The sequence below is a fragment of the Panthera onca genome, chromosome A1, assembly GCF_046562875.1.
Source record: "Panthera onca isolate mPanOnc1 chromosome A1, mPanOnc1 haplotype 2, whole genome shotgun sequence".
Taxonomy (NCBI): Eukaryota; Metazoa; Chordata; class Mammalia; order Carnivora; family Felidae; genus Panthera; species Panthera onca.
This window is the reverse complement of record NC_138339.1, coordinates 96,084,733-96,106,354: the sequence shown is the minus strand read 5'-3', so window position 1 is coordinate 96,106,354 and position 21,622 is coordinate 96,084,733. Positions and strand designations below refer to the sequence as shown.

At 36.8% G+C, this 21,622-nt stretch overlaps 1 protein-coding gene across 2 annotated transcripts in view; it reads right to left on the bottom strand.

The window, feature by feature from the left end:
- Positions 1-1,320: 1,320 nt before the first annotated feature.
- The window catches only part of HOMER1 (homer scaffold protein 1), a 138,341-nt gene continuing 118,039 nt past the window's right edge, over positions 1,321-21,622 (bottom strand). For both annotated transcript variants that reach the window (XM_078448627.2, XM_078448626.2), the window contains exons 8-9: positions 21,238-21,318; positions 1,321-4,429 (exon numbers count right to left, since the gene is read on the bottom strand). In XM_078448627.2, the coding sequence (XP_078304753.1) occupies positions 4,241-4,429; positions 21,238-21,318 (270 nt within the window). In that variant the 3' untranslated portion in view covers positions 1,321-4,240. The remainder of the gene's footprint in view (positions 4,430-21,237; positions 21,319-21,622) is intronic.

Below are 21,622 nucleotides of genomic sequence, written 5' to 3'. Positions count from 1 at the left end.
TGCCTTAGATAGATAAAGACTGAGGGCAGCACGCTCCCACTCTTTGCTGGCCCTGCTTTCTCAAAAAATATCCTCTCCTCCTCCAGATAAGCTCCTGCCACCTGCTGGAATGTGTTCTTTCATCCAAAGGATAGAAGGGACCTTAATGAGATCAGAGAATTGACCAGAAATAAACTGGGAGCTCGTGGCCTTTTCCCTATTCTAGCATAGATGCAATTTCTCTACCTGGGTCACCTGTTTTGGGTAAAAATAACTTCAAATGTTTCTTTTCTATCTAGTGAAGCAGAAATCACTAGGCAGTGCAGTGCTGATTTGAGTTTTGAGGTTTTTTTCTTGGATAAAATTGTTAGCTATTTTACTAGGTAATATATGAACAACAACAAACCATTTCTTTAATTCAATAATGATGCTTACATTTCTGTGACATGTACATATCAATTTCCCATAAAGAAAAACTGTTGTCAAAATGTAAGGTCCAATTTTAGGTTGGAAAAAATGCATTTCACAATCTAAAGTAGGGTGAATGATTCACCTGCTTCCATTCTAAAATTATCCTTTTCTAGTAGTTTAAAAAATATTCTCTCATTTGAAAATTATCTTCTCAACCAATACTTACTATAGTACAGCATCCTACTTGAGAAAAAAAAATTTTTTTAAACATGTCATTCTGAACTACTTCTTACCTGAAAGCTTCCTCAAGATTTTATATAAATTAATTTACCTTATGAATGGTAAGGAAACAGAGCTAAACATGAAGAAGACAAAAATTCAATGAAGACTATTCCAGGACTTCACGCACAGCTTATCGGGAATGGTAAAATCATTTGATACCCAATAAACGACACAATTTCTTAAAAAACAAAACACTGCCACCAAACAAGTTTTGCCTCTGGCCAGTGTCCCTTCCAGAACAGACAGAAAACCAGGTCTGCAGGGAGAGAGCAGCTGAGATGCTCACTCCACAGTTAAACACAAACATGGAAGGCCAGAGCACACATGTGAGAGAAGACATTTAACTTTAACAGGGCAGAAAAGGAGCTTTAAAAGGTGGTAGTTTAATTTCGAGTGTCCCTTTTATTTCCACTTGAAAAAAAAACCTGCAAGCTTTTCCTCTAATTGCTTCCCGGCAGTTAAATGAGAGCAAAACATGAAATCCATGAGAGGGCTGAAGCTCTTCTGTGAGGACAAGGACGGATGTAACTTCATGAACTTTTTTTAATCTGCAGAAAGAAAGGGAGAAAAAAGCGCGAGAGAAGGAGCGAGAGACAAAGAGGGAGAGAAGGAGAGAGAGGAGAAACAAAAACTAATTTTCCAGGCAGGGAGATACTCATAAAACCGTTTATGTCAAAGTTAGGATTTCACAACATAACACACTAAATGTGAAATCCAGTAGCACCTGTAGGAGTTGAGCAAATGCTGCCATCACTAAAATGCCTTTTAAAAAGTATCTGTAAAAGACTGAAGGAAAAAGAAGATAAAGTACATTCTCCAGAGAACAACAAATGTTATTTCAAAATAAAAACTGTATTTTTGTTTTTCCTTTTTTTCAGTTGTTTTTTGTACAAGAATTCATAATTATCATATAGTAACTTATACACAATGGGATTGATCTCTGCTCTCCTTTTCTGTGTCACTTCAAGTCCATGTTCAGGCTACAGTCCCCAGCATCATTTTCTGATAAATATATTACCACAGTTTGATCTAAATATAGATACATCATATAATACTTGTCTCTGGGAAAAATCAAATTTTAATATGCAAACTTTTATTTCTACAATACAGAAATGGAGAAAACTACAGTAGGCACACAACCTAATTATGACTTGTAGATGACGATTTCTAGATACTCTCCTACTGTAAATTAATACTGAAAACAGTCTTACTAAGAAGATTTTATTTATATGTGCACTTGTGTCCACCTTATCCCATATACTGTACACGTCTAAAGACAATCTGGGAATTTAAAGGTGCAGCCCTCAAGTTGTTAAATCCCTAAAAAAAGAAAAAAAATTAGGCCTTATTGGACAAGGAAAAAACTCACAAAATTTCCAATTTTAAATTTCTTATCAGTAGGAAAATATTAAAAATAATTTTCTGTATATACATATGGGTATATGTATATATTGAATTACACACATGTCTCACATATCAGTACAACTCAAGTGGAGACATTTTGGTGAGTTATTTTCCCATTAAATGACAACTATGTCAAAATTTAAAAATATCTTATTACATCATTAAAATAATTCACTTACCATTTCAATAGCTTATACTGTTGTTTTTTTTTTTAATTTTTAACTCTTCATAACTAAATTCCCTGATCCCTAGTGTTAAATCCCCTATTTAAATTAAAATCTGGTGCTCTTTATTACTCAGAAACTGATGGATAAAATCACATCTACTTCAAAATTCCATCAATCAAATAATTTTATTACCTGATTTATCAGAGAAATATCTCAGCTCTGAGCTTGTGTACCTAAATTATCCTCCCTATAATAAACAGGTGAGGAAAATATCCTAAAATAGATGGAGGTAACTTACATGATGTTATAGCACATATAATACATGATGATTAAGTGTCTGATATAAACTTTTCAGAGACACCTGAAAACTCACTTTAGAAACTAACTTTAGAAACAAACCATTTATTTTTCACTCTAATATAAATTAATATGTATGTATTTACATACATACACATACATATATAAAACAAAATTGTCTAGTGTTGCGTTGCTGTTTGTGAGTGAAAAAATGGTTACAAATCGATTAATTAGCTTAATTTTGTACTTAACAATTCAATTGTTTTGGGGTACAAACAAAGTCAGTGCATTCGTAGACTCCACAGAGTCAGATACTCAAGCATACACTTTAAAAAAGAACCCTCCTCAACATCACAGGCATTGTACAGCAAAGATATATGGACTCTGATGCATTCCTAACTCCATAAGCAGACTAGACAGCACTTGGCTCACTTTTAAAATAGCTTCTTCAAAGAAATATAGAAAGAAATGCATGTTTGCTAAAAGTCTTTTAAAATTACATCAAAACAACATTAAAACTTGTTCATTGAGAAGAGCCTGTTGAATTCTTGTTTTGAAATGCCTAGTTAACAGTTCAGAATATTGCCTTGTGAGGTTTGACTAGAGATGTGGTTGATGTGAAGACCCAGACAGAGTACACGGCTCCAACCCCCACAGTCCTCTGATTGGCTGTTTGATGGAAATGGATCCCCTTTAAAATTGCTATACACCTTAAAATGATCTATAATAAACAGTTCCCCAGTAACCATTATTATTTGTAAATTGAAATGCATTGATCATTCAGAAAAGATTTCTTGCAAAATATATAAATAAATGTAACTGCATATTCTGTAAATATACTTAACATTGCTAGACCAGACCGTCAATGACGGGCTGCTGTATTTCAGTACTGTGTGTCAAATTTATTAGAAATTTAAAAAGAAAAATTTCTGAGGGACTCAGCTGCCTTCGTTAGTTGGCTTTAAAATGTGTAATAAAATGGGAGACAATATCTTCTCATAAATACATGGAATCAATGTGGAAAAGTAAACTATACAGCAGACAAGATTAAAGAACACCAGAGTGTACCAGAGTGGTCACCGAGTGAAATATCTTCCAGTATAAAAAAAGGGAAGAACTCTATACACCCAGTTCTAGTTAAGTATGTTTCAATTAAAGATACAGCTCTCTCTCACTCCTGGCAAGAATTAATTGGTAATGGCACTGCTTCTTAGCAGTGCAAAAATATCCTGAGAAATTATTCAGATTACAACAGAAGACAGGGCTTTCATCACTAAGTTTTTGCACAAAACACAGCTTTAGATATCATAAATAAATTAATTTAAGAAGCAGATAACCTTCACTGTGTTGAACACAAAAAGGGGATGTGACCCAGACATTGTTAATTCTCCCATTGGCTAATATCAGAAAAAAAAGATTGCATTAAGTGTCTATTTATAACTTTCTAGTTAACTATGGCCAATAATATACATGGAGGTAATTTGTAGTTCAAGTTTTCATCTCTTTTTTTTTCCCCAACTAGCTACAAGCTGAATTCTAAAATTTACACTGAAATATACAATTCCAATTTTCAAAAGATCATCCTCCTGGAGGAGGAATGATATTCAATTTTTTTGTGCGATCTTGATGCAGAGCCCAAACAGTCCTATGAAGAGAGACAGTGTATTTTTTAATCAATTGGCACTGAAATTTAACTTTTCTTAGCTGCATTCTAGTAGCTTGGCCAAGTTATCTCGTAACTCTGTTAGTTCAAATATTTTTCCATCAAGAATTTCTAAGAGTGTCTTCAGGTTATTGCGAAAAGCTTCTTGTTCATTCTGACTTTTCTCCAGACGTTGCTCTAAGTCAGACAGCTGTCCCTCCAGGTCTTTGTTCCGAATTTCTACTTCCTTTAGAAACAAAAGTGTGATATATATACACAGGTCAGTTCATGACTTAGAAAGCAATATAACTTTTGTTATTACTAATATTCTGGTAGTTAATGCACTTGGACGAGTAGGAGGATGAGTTTCTGAATCTCAAGGTAGTACCATTTAAAGAGATTTTTAGAATTTTGCCATCTGAGAAATCCATGCATTTTATGGACAGGCTTGTTCATGAATCCATCCATCCACCCGACAAAAACTTGCTGATTGCTTACTTTGTGCTAGGCAACCCTTCAGGCACTTCAAATACTTAGATAGGATTAAAGACCCATTTTGTGGATTAGCTACATCTCATGTCAATTTCTGCCTGCCTATTCTTCTTATTGCACAATTGCGAACACACTCAGGTGAAAGCAAACAGAGAAAAAGACAAATTTTTTTCTCCTCATTGGCAATTCCTGAGAAAGATTGTGGGAAGACAACAACTTCCTAAAATGTGGTGTTAGGAACCTCTGAGCATGTTCATTATTCTTTGTTTTGCCTATCAAATGGATCGAGGTGGCAGAGCAAACAACTCAAGGGCTAAAAACTATAGTCAAGACGTGTAATAAGTATACATATGAGAGAATTAGAAAGCTGACATTCCAATATACTGCAAATCATGGAAAGAAGAGAAAACAACAAAAGGGAAGTAAAGGTACATGACAATTTTTTTTTAAAAAACAGAATGAAGTCCAGCATACTTAAAAATTAGAAGTTATTACCGCTCTAAAAATGTTCCTGAGCATAACAAATATAATAAGTGACTCTAAAATATAAAAGGATATAGTGAGCTAGAGACTTAAATTTGGTTAAAAATTCTAAATGAGAAAAACGGCAGAAAACAGACTATTACACTTTAAATAAGCTATTCAGATAAGCAATTCATAGAAAGTTATATATTCTTTCTGGAAAGCTCATTTTTTTTTTTTTTTTTAAAGTAGGTTCCACACCCAGCATGGTGTCCAACACAGGACTTCAATTCACAACCCAGAGATCAAGAGTTGGAAAGCTTAACTGACTAAGCCACCTAGGCGCCCCAGGAAACCTCACTTTTTAAATTTTTCAAATGTTATTTATTTTTGAGAAAGAGAACACAAGCAGGGGAGAGGCAGAGAGAGAGAGAGAGAAAGAGTGGGAGGGAGAGAAAGACACAGAATCCAAAGCAGGCTCCAGTCTGTGAGCTGTCAGCACAGAGCAGGGCTTGAATCCATGGACTGTGAGATTGTGACCTGAGCCAAAGTCGAACACTTAACCAAGTGAGCCACCCAGGCGCCCCTTAAATTTTTTTAAAGTTTATTTATTTTTGAGAGACAGAGACAGAGCATAAGCAGGAGAGGGATAGAGAGAGGGAGATACAGAATCTGAAGCAAGCTCCAGGCTCTGAGCTGTCAGCACAGAGCCCAACACAGGGCTCGATTCCACAAACTATGGGATCACTACCTGAGCTGAAGTCTGACGCTTAACCAACTGAGCCACCCACGCGCCCCCAGGAAAGCTCACTTTTACATCTGAGAGGAATTAAGTGATTGACACAAATTATATTTACATATATAAATTATATGGAACAAAGACAAAATTTTGGTGTTAATAATACAATATGAATCAGCCCGAGAAAACATTATGTTTCAAGTGTTAAAGCATCATTTAAATGTAAATCTCTAAAAAAATTACAGCAAGTCTAAAGGGTGGTGGAACATTTTTTTTTTAATTTTTGAAAGAATCCGGTAAATGTTAAATGAAAAAAATACCAAGCAGCAGAGTGCAAATAGACAAAAATTGGTAGGCATGAGGACAAGCACTGGAAATTACTGTACATAATAGGAAATGGTTGCAGTTGTTAGGATTATGGGTATTTTTACTTTTTATATTTACTTCTCTTTTTTTTTTTTAATTTTTTTAATGTTTTTATTTATTTTTTTGAGACACAGAGAGACAGAGCATGAGCAGGGGAGGGGCAGAGAGAGAGGGAGACACAGAATCTGAAGCAGGCTCCAGGCTCTGAGCTATCAGCACAGAGCCTGACGTGGGGCTCGAACTCATGGAGTGTGAGATGATGACCTGAGCCGAAGTCGGATGCTCAACGAACTGAGCCACCCAGGCACCCCTATATTTACTTCTCTTACAATACCTGTAAAAATTCAACTTTTGAGAAAAATAACTGGGAATTTGGCTTGAATACACAGAAGAAGGTAATCCTGATCTAGGATTCTGAACATAAATGTTCACTTGCTCTGACAGAAATAACTAAGAGAAAGGCCTAAGCAAGAGTCACAGAGGAGCTGCAAGAACCTGGGAAAATATAATAAAGTAATACAGCAGCTCAAATGAGTTATAAATGAAGAATTTAAGAAATCCCAATCTAATATTAAAGATTTACTGATGAGCGGCACCTGGGTGGCTCAGTTGGTTAAGCGTCCGACTTTGGCTCAGGTCATGATCTCACGGTTTGTGGTTGGAGCCCGACGTTGGGCTCTGTGCCGACAGCTCAGAGCCTGAGTCTGCTTCAGATTCTGTGTCTCCCTGTCTCTCTGCCCCTCCCCTGCTCATGCTCTGTCTCTCTCTCAAAAATAAACAAACATTAAAAAAAAGTTAAAAAAAAAAAAAAAAGCATTTACTGTTAGATATTTCCCAGTATGTTTCTAATCTTTTTCCTTTGAATAATCCACAAAGAGAAGATAAGTAAACTGAGAGCAGGATCTGAAACCAATAAAATACTTATAAATTCATAGGCACATTCATGGAGGCTCCAAACTATGAGGGAGAAAAAAGAGCCTGGGATCAAATGTAAAAATTCCACTCATGATTGCACAGTATGCTCTCTTGCTTGCTTAAACAATAAGCTTAAGAGTAGAATGTTTCCAACTATAAAAATAGACCAAATGTCATTCACTAGAAAACACCCACTTCACCAAGCACCACCCATTATGCCCTCTAAAGCCTTCCTTAAAATGAAAGCCTTCTTTGTTCTCCTTGCCAATCAATGAAACATCCAAACATTTTCAATGGAAGCATGCAAAACACCAAATTTCCTCAGCTATTAAAATTGCATTGTTCTCTCTAGACAGAGTTTCATACTCTCAACCATTTCTCTGATTGGAGGAATGTTAGCAGGCAGGTAACAAAAGGGATCCAATACAGTGCTGACAGTGCTGGTCTATTCTGAAGCAGAGAATATAATCCTAGAGCAAGAATGGCCAACGCTGTGCACATGGCCAACACAAGGCAATTGGAGCCCTGGTTTGTGGGCACTTCCCAGTAGTCCACCTTATGTCCATGTTTTCCAAGCCTCTTCTTGCCGTTTATTCTCACTCCTAACTTATTCTTCTACTTATAACCACTTGTGTGCTACTAATTTCCTCTTCTCCTTCCCTGACAGGTAACCATGTGCCAGGGGCATCCAGACCTGGTTCAGTCCTGATAAAGCAATGGAGGCCCTTCGAATGTTTTAAAGGGCAATAATTCAAAGTATAAAGGGGTGTCTGGGTGGCTCAGATGGTTAAGCATCTGGTCCTTGATTTCAGCTCAGGTTATGATCTCATGGTTGGTGAGTTCGAACCCCATGTTGGGTTCGGTGCTGACAGTGTAGAGCCTGCTTGAGGTTCTCTCTCTCCCTCTTTCTCTCTCCCTTAGCAATAAATAAATATAAAAAAAAAAAGTACAAAATCTTAATGGGTAGAAGGTCACTCTCTGTGTTAGATATAGAGCCTAAACACTAGAGTGATTAAAAAAATTTTTTTAGGGGCGCCTGGGTGGCGCAGTCGGTTAAGCGTCCGACTTCAGCCAGGTCACGATCTCGCGGTCCGTGAGTTCGAGCCCCGCGTCAGGCTCTGGGCTGATGGCTCGGAGCCTGGAGCCTGTTTCCGATTCTGTGTCTCCCTCTCTCTCTGCCCCTCCCCTGTTCATGCTCTGTCTCTCTCTGTCCCAAAAGTAAATAAAAAACGTTGAAAAAAAAAAAAATTAAAAAATTTTTTTACAGAGGCTCCTGGGTGACACAGTCGGTTAGGCATCTGACTTGCATCTCAGGTCATGAAGAAATAGAACAATACAAACTTCAATTTCCAGCAAAGACATTTCCCAAGCTTTCTCTCTTACCTGTCTCCCAAAAAGTGAGTGGTTTTTAACTAAGAATTTGTAAACTACCCAAAACTGCCACTCAGTCCACCAAATACAAAGATGTGACATATCTTCATCTACAGAAACTATAGTAAGATGAAAACAGAAAATGAAACTCTAGACACTTCACTGAATGAAAATACAAGTCCCCACAAAAAACCAACTATGAAGCACAAGAAAACAGAAGACTCCACTCGAAATTAAATATCATCAAACAGCGCACCTGGCTGGCTCAGTCAGAAGAGCATGGGACTCTTGGGCACAAAGGTAGCTCAGTCAGTTAAGTGTCCAACTCTTGATTTCGGCTCAGGTCATGATCTCATGGTTTGTGAGTTTGAGGCCCAAGTTGGGCTCTGCGCCAATAGTGTTGAGCCTCTTTGGGATTCTCTCTCCCTCTTCCTGGCTTGTGCTTGTTCTCTCCCTCTCTCTCAAAATAAGTAAATAAACTTGAAAAAATATTTTTTTTTAAAAAAGGGAAAGAGCATGGGATTCTTGATCTTAGGGTCATGAGTTTGAGCTTCATGTTGGGTGTAGACATTACACCCAAAATAAACTTTAAATACTGTCAAGCATTCAAAATAGAGCCTGAGTCAGATATTAAACACGAAAAACAGAAATGGGCCAAAAAATCAAAAAAAAAAAAAAAAAAAAATGAGGAGTGATTAAAGCTTGATAGAAACAGAAGAAAAAGGCAAAATCACATCAGAAATAAAGACTGAATTATAAAATAAAAAATACATTTGCAAAAAAAATACAGTTTATTCAATTATTATTTTTCAACATTCAAGGGAATGTGGGGTGGCTGGGTGGTTCAAGTCAGTTAAGTGTCCGACTTCAGCTCAGGTCATGATCTCACAGTTCATGAGCTCAAGCTCCAACACTGGGATTTCCACTGTCAGCTTGGAGCCTGGAGCCTGCTTCATATCCTCTCTTTCCCTCTCTCTCTGTCTGTGCCCTGCCCGTATTCTCTCTCTTTCTCTCTCTCAAATAAACATTTATATAAAAAAAAATCAGAGAGAAAGTGGTTGAAACAGAAGACAAAAAAATCCAATCCAGTTACATATCACTGGAGCTCCTGAAGAAGAAAACACCCCAATAAGACAAAGTTAATATTTAAAACTTTTACACAAGAAAACTTCCTGGAAATAAAGGCAGACCTGAATCTACAAATTAAAAGGGCCCACCAGAATGCAAATTGGTGCAGCCGCTCTGGAAAGCAGTGTGGAGGTTCCTCAGAAAATTAAAAATAGACCTACCCTATGACCCAGCAATAGCACTGCTAGGAATTTACCCAAGGGATACAGGAGCACTGATGCATAGGGGCACTTGTACCCCAATGTTTATAGCAGCACTCTCAACAATAGCCAAATTATGGAAAGAGCCTAAATGTCTATCAACTGATGAACGAATAAAGAAATTGTGGTTTATATACACAATGGAATACTACGTGGCAATGAGAAAGAATGAAATATGGCCTTTTGTAGCAACGTAGATGGAACTGGAGAGTGTGATGCTAAGTGAAATAAGCCATACAGAGAAAGACAGATACCATATGGTTTCACTCTTATGTGGATCCTGAGAAACTTAACAGAAACCCATGGGGGAGGGGAAGGAAAACAAACAAAAAAAAAGAGGTTAGAGTGGGAGAGAGCCAAAGCATAAGAGACTGCTAAAAACTGAGAACAAACTGAGGGTTGATGGGGGGTGGGAGGGAGGGGAGGGTGGGTGATGGGTATTGAGGAGGGCACCTTTTGGGATGAGCACTGGGTGTTGTATGGAAACCAATTTGACAGTAAATTTCATATATTAAAAAAAAATAAAAATAAAAAAAAAAAAATAAAAGGGCCCACCAAGTACCTGAGAAAACTGACCCTCAACAATCAATTCTCAGAATTATCTTAGTAAAACTATTAGATTTTAAATATAAAGGAAAAATCCTCAGGGCATACAAACAGAATGGGTTCTAAACTTCCAAGGCCAGGCATCTAGACTGGAATAGATTTCTCAAAAGAGACATAAAAACAAGGTAATAATGGAGTGGCATTTTCAAGAAACTCAAAGAAAGAAAATTACAAACCAAGGATTTTATATCTACCTGTCACCTAAGTACTAAGTCTTTTAAAAAAACAGCTTAAAACCATGAGCTCTTCGGGAACCATCCACTAAAGATAAGCTTCATCCAACCAACAGATTATTGTGGAAACTTCAAAGAAAGGACCATGTACTATATGTAATATATATCAAAGAATAAAACAAGGATGGATGATGGTTAAAAAATAATATAAAAATGTTACTAGGGTGCCTGGGTGGCCCAGTTGGTTGGGTGTCCAACTCATGATTTAAGCTCAAGCCACAATCTTGTGGTTTGTGGGTTCGAGCCCTGCATCGGGCTCAATGCTGATGGCAGAGAGCCTGCTTGGGATTCTCTCTCTCTGCCCTTCCCCTGCTCATGTGAGTGTGCATGTGTATGCTCTCTCTTAAATAAATAAATAAATAAATCAAAATGTTACTTATTCTGACAAAGTAGAAATAATGCAATTAGAAACTAGGAGAAAAAAGGAAAGGAAAAGAGAAAAGCAGAAATAAGCTTGCAATTACTGAATATATAATAGTTCAAAGTTAGACAGCATTAAAAACAAAGAAACCAGATTATGAAAATTTAAATATGAACACAGGTGACTAGGAATATTTTAAAAAGGTTTAAGTCTAAAGGTAACCACTACAACAAAGTTAAGACGATCTTAAATATCAAAGATATAAAAAGGCAAAGAACACATACAGGGTAAAAGAAAATTCAAATTAACATAATACACGAACACTATTATATAAAATAATGATGACAAGTTGAAACCAAACATAAAAATCATTATCAATAAGGGGCACCTGGGTGGCTTAGTTGGTTGAGTGTACAACTTAGGCTCAGGTCATGATCTCACAGCTCATGGGTTCGAGCCCCACTCTGGGCTCTGTGCTGACAGCTCAGAGCCTGGAGCCTGCTTCAGATTCCATGTTTCCTTCTCTCTCTGCCTCTCCCGACTCACATACACTTTCTCTCTCTCAAAAATAAACATAAATTTTTTTTAAAAAATATCATATCGATAAATATGAATGAGTTACCTAGTAAAAGGAAAAAAAATATAGCTTGGCTCACAAAGCACTATCTGACTATATGTACACAACACACAAGAAGCATTCACAAAAACTGACTTTACATTAGGTCATAAAAAAGTAGTATTAAGTTACACTAAGTATCAATGTTACAAAAATTACTCTGTGATCACAATGCAGTAAGACTAGTAACTGAAAACAAAATCATAAAATAGAATGGTCCTTCCACTGAGAAATTCACTTAAGAAAGCCAAAAAAATGGAGATGGTTTCAGAATAATGAGGAATTTTGATACTGGCAAAGGAAGGACTTTAATGCTAAAAGTCAAAACTCACAATAAAGATATACCCATGATGTTTATGTACCAAGAAACACAGCAACTAACTTCACAATAAGTAGAAATTACAGGAGTTGTAAGGAGACACGGATAAAAACACACTGAAAACAGACTTTACTATGCCACTCTCAATATAGGACAGATTAAGTAGAACAAAGAAAAGGTAAGAATACAAGAGATAAAATACAAAATCGACAAAGAACATTCATAAAAACTGACCATAAATGAGAATATACAACAAAGTGTAGTGAATTATGTAAAGTAGAAATTATATATGGGTGCCTGGCTGACTCAGCTGGAGGAGTCACGGTTCGTGATTCAAGCCCCATGGTGGGTGTCAAGATTATTTAAATAAATAAATAAAACAAAAAAAAAAAATCTACAAACCCTTGTGATTACAATGCACTAAAACTAGAACTTAGTAACTAAATCAAAAAACTAAAGTCCTTCCACCAGGAAATAAAAGCACTTTCTTCTATTTATTTTTTATTTTTTTAAAGTTTATTTATTTATTTGGGGGGAGGGGAGGGGCAGAGAGAATCCCAAGCAGGCTCTACACACAAAGCCCAATGTGGGGTTCAAACTCATTAATTGTGAGATCATGACCTGAGCTGAAATCAAGAGTTGGACACTTAACCGACAGAATTTACTCTGCCCCTTTATTTTTTGTAATGTTTATTTATTCTGAGAGAGAGAGAGAGAGAGAGAGAGAGAGAGAGAGAAAGTGTGCACAACTGAGCACACAAGTGAGTGATGGGCGGTGGGATGGGTGCGCAGAGAGAGGAGGGAGAGAATCCCAAGCAGGCTCTGCACTTTCAGAGCAGAGCCTGATGCACGGCTCGAACTCAAAAACTGTGAGATCTTGATCTGAGCTGAAATCAAGAGTCAGACACTCACCTGAGAGAACCACCCAGGCATCCCTTTATTTTTTGTAATGCTTATTTATTTATTCTGAGAGAGAGAGAGAGAGAGAGAGAGAAAGCAAGCAAGCGAGCATGAGCTGGGGATAGGTACAGAGTGAGGAGGGAGAGAATCCCCAATCCCTGAAGTGGGGCTTGAACTCACAAACTGTGAGATCATGACTTGAGCCAAAATCAAGAGTCAAAATGCTTAATTAACTGAGTCACCTAGGCACCCCTAAAGCACCTTCTTTTAAACATCTCTTGCATGCAAGGTAAATAAAACCAAAATTACAGAATTTCAGGAAATAATGATAATGAAAATACTAAATACCAGAATCTATGGAATACACTTTAAAGCAACAGAGGAAAATCTATAGCCTTACACATGTATAAATAAAAGTGAAAGAATAAAAATAAAGGAATTAAATTCTCTTCTTAAAATGCTAGAAAAAGAATAAAAAGTCAACCAAAATAAAGCATGAAGCAGAAATAGTAAAGATAAAAGGAGAAATTCATAAGGTGGAGGACAGAAAGGCAGTGACACTGATGAACCAAGCCAAATATTTTTAAAATAATTTAACAAAATAGGGGTGCCTGGTTAGCTCAGTTGGTTAAACATCCGACTTCAGCTCGGGTCATGATCTCACAGTTTGTGAGTTCAAGCCCCGCACTGGGCTCTGTGCGAACAGCTCAGAGCCTGGAGCCTGCTTTAGATTCTGTGTCTCCTCTTTCTGACCCTTCCTTACTCGCACTTTATCTCTATCTCTATCTCTCTCTCCCTCTCTCTCTCTCTCTCTCAAAAATAAACAAACATTAAAAAACATTTTTTTTTAGGGATGCCTGGGTGGCTCAGTTGGTTAAGCATCTGACTTTGGCTCAGGTCATGATCTCACAGTTTGTGAATTTGAGCCCCACGTCAGGCTCTGTGCTGACAGCTTGGAGTCTGGAGCCTCCTTCAGATTCTGTGTCTTCCTCTCTTTCTGCCATTCCCCTGCTCATACTCTGTCTCTCTCAAAAGCAAATAAACATTAAAAAAAGTTTTTTTTTAATTTAACGAAATGGACATACCATTTGCTTAACTTTACTTAATCAAGAAGAAAAGGATAATGAACAACTATATAAAATAAGAGTTCTTGCTGAATATATGAAAGCTAGATGGAAAACTTAAACAGTCCAATAGCTACAGAAGACAGAATAATCCAGGAACTACACAAAAAATGCACCAGGCCCCGATGGTGTCAAAGGAGAGTTTTATTAAATGCTCAAAGATCCGATAGTTGCAATATGACATCCATGACGCCATAGCACAGAAAATGAAGAAAGTGTATGAAGTATAACTGAAGTATAACTTTAAAAAAATTTTCTTTAAAATTTTTTTTTAATGTTTATTTATTTTTGAGAGAAGGAGAGACAGAGTGCAAGCTGGGGAGGGACAGAGAGAGAGAGGGAGACACAGAATCCGAAGCAGGTTCCAGGCTCCGAGCTGTCTGCACAGAGCCTGACGCGGGGCTCAAACTCACGAACTGTGAGATTATGACCTGAGCCGAAGTCAGGACACTCAACCAACTGAGCCACCCAGGCATCCCCCCAAAAAATTGTTTTTTAAGGGGCACCTGGGTGGCTCAGTCGGTTGAGCATCTGAACATGGGATTGTGACCTGAGCTGAAATCAAGAATCAGATGCTCAACCGAGCCACCCAGGTACTCCTGAAGTATAACTTTGTATAAAGTATAACCTTGATACCTAAATCTTATAAATACAGCTTCCCCACAAAGGAAGAAAATTACAGACCAATATTACAAATGAGTATCATGTAAAAATTATAAATAATAAAAGATGAAAATCTAAAACCACATTAAGAGAATAATATATCATAGATAACGGTAATTCCAGTAATGCAAGGGTGGTTTGGTATTAGAAAATCTATTAATAAAACAAAACATATTAATAGATCTAGGGAGGGAATTATGGCTACCTCCAAAGATACTTAAAAAAAGCCATTAACAAAATTTTTGGTAAAAACAGCCAAGAAAACAGGAATGAAAGACAGTCTCATAATATGATAAAATATATTTTAGTGTTAAATCCAGCATTTTATTAATGGAAAAATAATAGAGGCATTTTCACTAAGATAAGGGACAAAAATAAGCCCATAAACTCTACTACTGTTTGACACTATACCATTGTTTTGTTTTTAATGGTTATTTATTTATTTTGAGAGAGAGAGCACATGTACAAGCATGTGAATGGGGAAGGGGCAGAGAGAATCGTAACCAGGCTCTGTGCTGACAGCACAGACATGGGGCTCAATCTCATGACCCTGAGATCATGACCCCAGCCCATATCAAGAGTTGGACACTCAATCGACTGAATCTCAGAGGTGCCCCTTTACTACTGTTTTTAAGGTGTAATTCGACAAGAAAAATCAACAGAGGCATAAGAATTGGAGAAATAAATAAAATTATCTCTGTTTGCAAATTATGTGTTATCGTACCAAAACAATCTTACTGAATCAATGCAATAAATGACAAAACAAGCTCAAATAATAAAATAGTCAGGTAGCAGCATATAAAATAAGCATACAGAATTCAACATATACACACAATAATCAAATACAATGATAGAAAAAATCCCATTTGAAACAAAAAAAGACAAAACATGGATAAACAAGAAATATGCAAAAACACACAAAAACCTTAAAACACTCCTAAATAAATTTTAAGCAATCCCAATAAAAGTTTTTTTATAGAGCTACATTTTTAGTTGACACAAAAACTGGTATTGAAGTTAATACTGAAGTTCATATGATAAAATAAATACGTAAGAATATTTAGAAAAGCAATGAAGAAGAAACGCTGTGAAGATTAACTGGCCTTCCCAGACATTAAAGCTTCTACAATTAATGCAGTGTGGTACTGACACATGAATAGAGTGACCAATGGGGTGGAACAGGAAGTCCAGCAATAGATCAAAATACACATAGAAATCAAGTATCTCTAATCTCTGGAAAAAAGAATGATGTTTTAAATAAATGGTAATGAGATAACTGGACAGGCATTTAGAAAAAGATGGAATTGGATACCCATCTCATACCATACACAAAAAAATAAACCCCAAGTACTCGAAGATCTAAAGGTAAAAAATGAAACCTTGTAAGTACTAGAGGGAAATATGCATAAATTCCTATATCATCTGAGTTTAGAAGAGTTATCTAACTCTATTATTCACAAGCCACAAGCAAGTAAAGAAAGGAAGAAATCTGACTACTACATAAAGCAACACTACCTTGGAAAAAGTAAAAAGAACAACAAACTGGGAGAAAATATTTGTAACATGTAATCAGATATATAAAGAACTCCTGAATACAAAGAACTCTTGAAAAAGGACCAAAAATCCTATCGAGAAAAGGCAAAAGACATGAACACCCAATCCACACATGTACAAAAAGATACTGAAAAGATCTTTAAGCTTATGAAGGAAGTTCATGTGACTCATAATAATACGAGATACACAAGAGATACCATTTTTCACCTATCACACAATTAAGAAGTATGACAACACATTTTGTTGGTGAGGCTATGGAGACACATGCACTCATGCTGGTGGTATGAGTGAGCACTGCCACAATTCATTATGGAGGGAAACTGGACAATATTTAACAAAACTACTTATGTGTTTATCTTCTCACTAAGAAATCTTGCTTCTAAGAATCTTTCCTGTGGGTGGCTCAGTCAGAAGACCATGAGATTCTTTTTTGTTTTTTTAGTGTTTACTTATTTTTGAGGGGGGGGGGGGAGACAGAGAGAGAGAGAGAGAGTGTGCGCGTGGGGGAGGGGCAGAGAGAGAGAGAGAGAGAGAGAGAGAGAGAGAGACAGACACAGGATCCAAAGCAGGCTCCAGGCTCTGAGCTGTCAGCACAGAGCCTGATGTAGGACTCAAACTCACAAACCACAGGATCATGACCTGAGCTGAAGTTGGACACTTAACTGACTGAGCCACTCAGGTGCCCAACCATGAGACTCTTGATCTTGGGGTCATAATGAGCTCAAGCCCCATGTTGAGTGTACAGATTACTAAAAAAAAAAAACAAACAAACAAAAAAAAAAAAAACAAAACAAAACTATCCTGAATATACACCTCCAATGATAACAAAATACCTATGCACAACATTACTTGTAGTATTGTTGCAGAACACTGGAAATAGCCTAAATACCCATACAAAGGAGTGGCTAAATAAACTATCAACACATAGAAATGAAGTACTATACAACTGTAACAAACATGAACAAGATCTGTATGAACTGACAGAGTGATCTCTACAATATGTTTCAGGTTAAAGAAGCAAAGTGCAAAAGAATAATCTAGTGGATGTAATCATTTAAAAAAGGGGAGGAGAGGGTAAACAAATAGATCTGTTCATTTGTGTAAAAAGAAACAGAGAAAGGATCAACCAGAAACTAATGTGACTGGTTACCGATGGGTGGCAGATGGATACGGGGGGTGGGAAGAACGGGACAGAAACTAGGCTAGTCTGGACTGAAGGGGCTCATACTTCTCTAAAGACATCTTTCTGAATAGTTCTTCTGATTTTTGGAACCACACTAATGTTTCATATACTCATTAAATGCATGCTATAAAATGAAGAAGAATGGGAAATAAAATACATTTAAAATGGAATATGACACAAATAAACATAAATGTGTTTCAAATGAAGAACCTAGCCAATTGCAGAGGAGTGGAAGAACTCACCCAATAAACTTTGGATACAGGCTAAGGACAAAAAGAATTATACTGATCTCTAGTTGGTAAGGGTTTGTTTGTATTTTCTTGCAGTGGTTTTATTTAGTAATTCAACAACTATTTTCTGTGCTTTCTGAGATTAAAAAAGTAAGTAAATATACTGTGGGTAATAAGAAGCAGGTTTCTCAGTATTTTTTAAAATTAATTTATTTATTTTGAGAGACAGAGAGAGAGTGTGAGCAGGGGAGGGACAGAAAGAAAGGAAGAGAGAGAGAGAATCCCAAGCAGTCTCCACAATGTCAACGCGGAGTCCGACACGGGGCTCGTACTTAAGAACTGTGGGATCATGACCTAAGCCAAAATCAAGAGCCAGGTGCTTAACTGAGTGAGCCACCCAGGTGCCTCCAGGTTTCTTGGTGTTGGGTAAACAAGTTACAGATATGAATAAGGAAAAGGCTAAAATGAACTTCATAGTATTAGACTACAGTGGGAGGTATGGGTAAGAATTCAGTTTAAAAGACATATATACGTACCTGAAATGGACATAATGTGGTATGTGTGTACTTCTAGCTCTGTTTATTAAGATGGAAAAGAAACAATGCCAACTTAATAACAAGAAGCTTATCTAGTACTCAGGTTTTGGCTTCTAAATATCAATCTTTGCTAAAAGAAATTTCTCCTTGAAGAAATAGCTAATTCCAAGGCTACTGGAATTCCAAGGCTGTTGAAAAAATACAAGATGAGCCTGGATTATGTTGTACTAAAACATAAAGAAATTCTTTAAAGAATTAGAGTGTCCTATCAAAAGGAACCAGAAGCTGGAAGGGGTTTCAACTGGCCAAATGTGGGACAATTCAAACATCAGAATAAATATACATGAAAACTAAATGCAATATGTGATTCTGTAATAAATCCTGGACCAGAAAAAAATTTTTAAATTTTGCTATAAAGGAGATTATTAAGACAATTATGGGAATTTGAGTAAGGTCTGTAGATAGATAATTTTTGATGGTTATAGAAGAAAATGTCCTTACTCTTATAAAATACACACTGAAGTGTTTAGAGGTAAAGAGATACTGTATCTTGGGGCGCCTGGGTGGCAGAGTCGGTTCAGCGTCCTACTTCGGCTCAGGTCATGATCTCGCGGTCTGTGGGTTCGAGCCCCGTGTCGGGCTCTGTGCTGACAGTCGGAGCCTGGAGCCTGCTTCCGATTCTGTGTCTCCCTCTCTCTCTGCCCCTAACCCACTCATATTCTGTCTCTGTCCCTCTCAAAAATAAATAAAGCATTAAAAAAAAAGAGAGAGAGAGATACTGTATCTTAAACGTATTTTCAAAGATTTCAGGAAAAAGATATATGTGTATGTATATATATATATATATATATATATACATACACATAGAAGTGTATATATGTATGTATGTATACACACATATGTATGTATGTATGTATGTATGTATGTATGTATATACATACACAGAAAGAGTTCCAGAATGGTAAAACAAATACAGCAAAAAATGTTAACATTTGGGAAATGTGGGTGAAAGGTCTATGAAAAAAATTTTTGTATTATTCTTGCAAGTTTTTCTGATCTGAAATCATTCCAAAATAAATTTTAAAAATAAATAAAATCATTTCAGATACTGACAATGGCTACTAGGAAAATAAAACATGGTAATATTACAAAGAGTACCTGGGGTGGGGGGAGTAGGGGGCTGGGAGGACCTTGCAGAGCAGTGCTTAAATTGAGAAGTTGGAGAAATTAACACGTGAGCCAAGACCTAAAACAAATGGGACCAGCGCATCCGAAGGTCTGAAAGCTTCCCTGCCCTGTTCCATGTAGGTTGTTTTGATAAGCATTTTTGATACTTGGTGAAAAAAAAGGTAAGCATTGATATTCACTATTCCAGGAGCCAGCTTTAAAATTCAATTACTGCTCAGTCAATGATGAAATACATTTAGAAGTCTGATATGAAAAATCACCTGTTGGTTTCTCTGGGACAATGTAAATGTGTATGTAACTGGAAAAATGTTTTTAAAGAATTGTCAGGAATGTCTTGGCCACTTGACTGCCTGGAGCAGTGAGGTGCTAATACAGAAAGAACAGAGACTTGGGAATCAAAACAAATTTAGGCCTTACTACTTTCTAGCTCAGTGTCTTGTAAACTTGTTAACACCCCCGAACTGCTGCCTTCTCTTTGAAAATGGGGTTACCACATTTGTTAGTGTGAGAATTAGTTGAGAATTAGAGCGATGGTATACAAGTGCTTAGCAAAATGCCTGAAGCACAGCAAGTACTCAGACAATGACAGCCCGAAACAAACGAACAAATGGCAAAGCCACACTGATTTCTTCCACCTCCTCTAGCCCTGATTCCATGCTTCATCTTTTAGTTCTACACCAGGCTTTCTCAACCTTGACACTATTGACATTTTGGGCCAGATAATTGGATGTTTAGCAGCATCCTTGACTTCCACCTACTAGATGTCAATAGTACAGTCCTAGTTGTGAAAATCAAAACTGTCTCCATACATTGTCAAACGTCCCCTGTGGCACAAAACTGCCCCCAGTTGACAACCACTAATTTACACAGATCATTAAAATGTAGGAACAACATTTAATAGGGCTAACCAAAACAAACCACCTCCTTTTTCTCAGACTGCTGAAAGTCAAATGACGGGAGAGAGAGAGGGAAATAGTTGATGCTCTATAAAGAACCCATTTCCGCTGTCAAAGAACTTTGCCTAAAGAGAGATTGGACAAGTTAACCTATACAAGCCTCAGTTTCCTCCTATGACTGTTACATGGAATAAATGCACAATATAAGTAAAGTGCTTAACACAGTGTCTGGTGCAAGTGAGCACTCAATTAATGCTGGACATTCTCATTATAATTATGGTACTCCTTTTAATACTGGGCTTTCAGGTCCCACTCATCATCACTCAGCCCAAATTCCTCACTCTGTACATACATTTATTTCTACTCCCAACTCTAAAGTGGCCCTAACCTCTCTTTATAGAGGCAGCTAACCACTGGGGTGTAAAAGTACCTGAGGTGCCAGGGCACTTTGATAATGAATTCTAAAATTCTTCCCTAACCACTGACACAGGATATACATATGTAAATGAGAGCCAAGAAACATATTACTTATGCAAAAAAAGTGAGTAAAATTAATTCGTATAAAGGAAGAAAAACAGTACTAACTTGATTTCCATTAGGGCACAACTACTTTTGTAATTCATGCTAAGTAGTTCAGTGTTAAAAAAAAATGAGAACTTCTCAAGTGAATGAAATCCATTTGAGAAATTCTCTTTAAATTCAGGGTATTTTTTATGTTACAAAGTAGAAATTTCTAAAATAATTTACTGAAGACAATTTATAAATGACCATCTATGATGATCATATGCTACCGAGATAAAGGTATCAGGTAATTTTTGACAAATCAAAGATTAGGCCCGAATGAGAAGTCCTGGAAAAGAAAAAGGACTGAGAACCTACGAAATGAAATTTCAGAGAAAAAAGTCATTACTATGTGAAAGAATGAGTGATGCCTTGCTGTGCAGAAATGAATCAAAACGTCATTACAGCTCACCTGGAGTTTCTGAGTCAAAGAGTCTCTCTGTTCTTGTAATTCTCTGGCATTATCAATTTCTTGTTTTAATCTTTCTATTTCCTAGAAAAAGTACAGCAAGGTCTTTAGCCACAATATTTAAACTAAATCAAGGAAAGAGAAAGTCTTATTTTTTCCTGAAATCATTGTTCCAGTCCCTGGAAAAAAATAATTAAAAAAACATTCCTTTATACTGACTAAATTTTAGAGGGGTTATTTGTCTTTATGGGTATGGTGTCTACTACATGATAATCTTAAGCAACAAGTACACTTGCGGGCTTTGAGACAGCACCGCTTAGAAACAACCATCGGAATATGTTAAGGTTGTGGATATAATTCTTTCCTGGGATGTTAAATCTTCTGACCA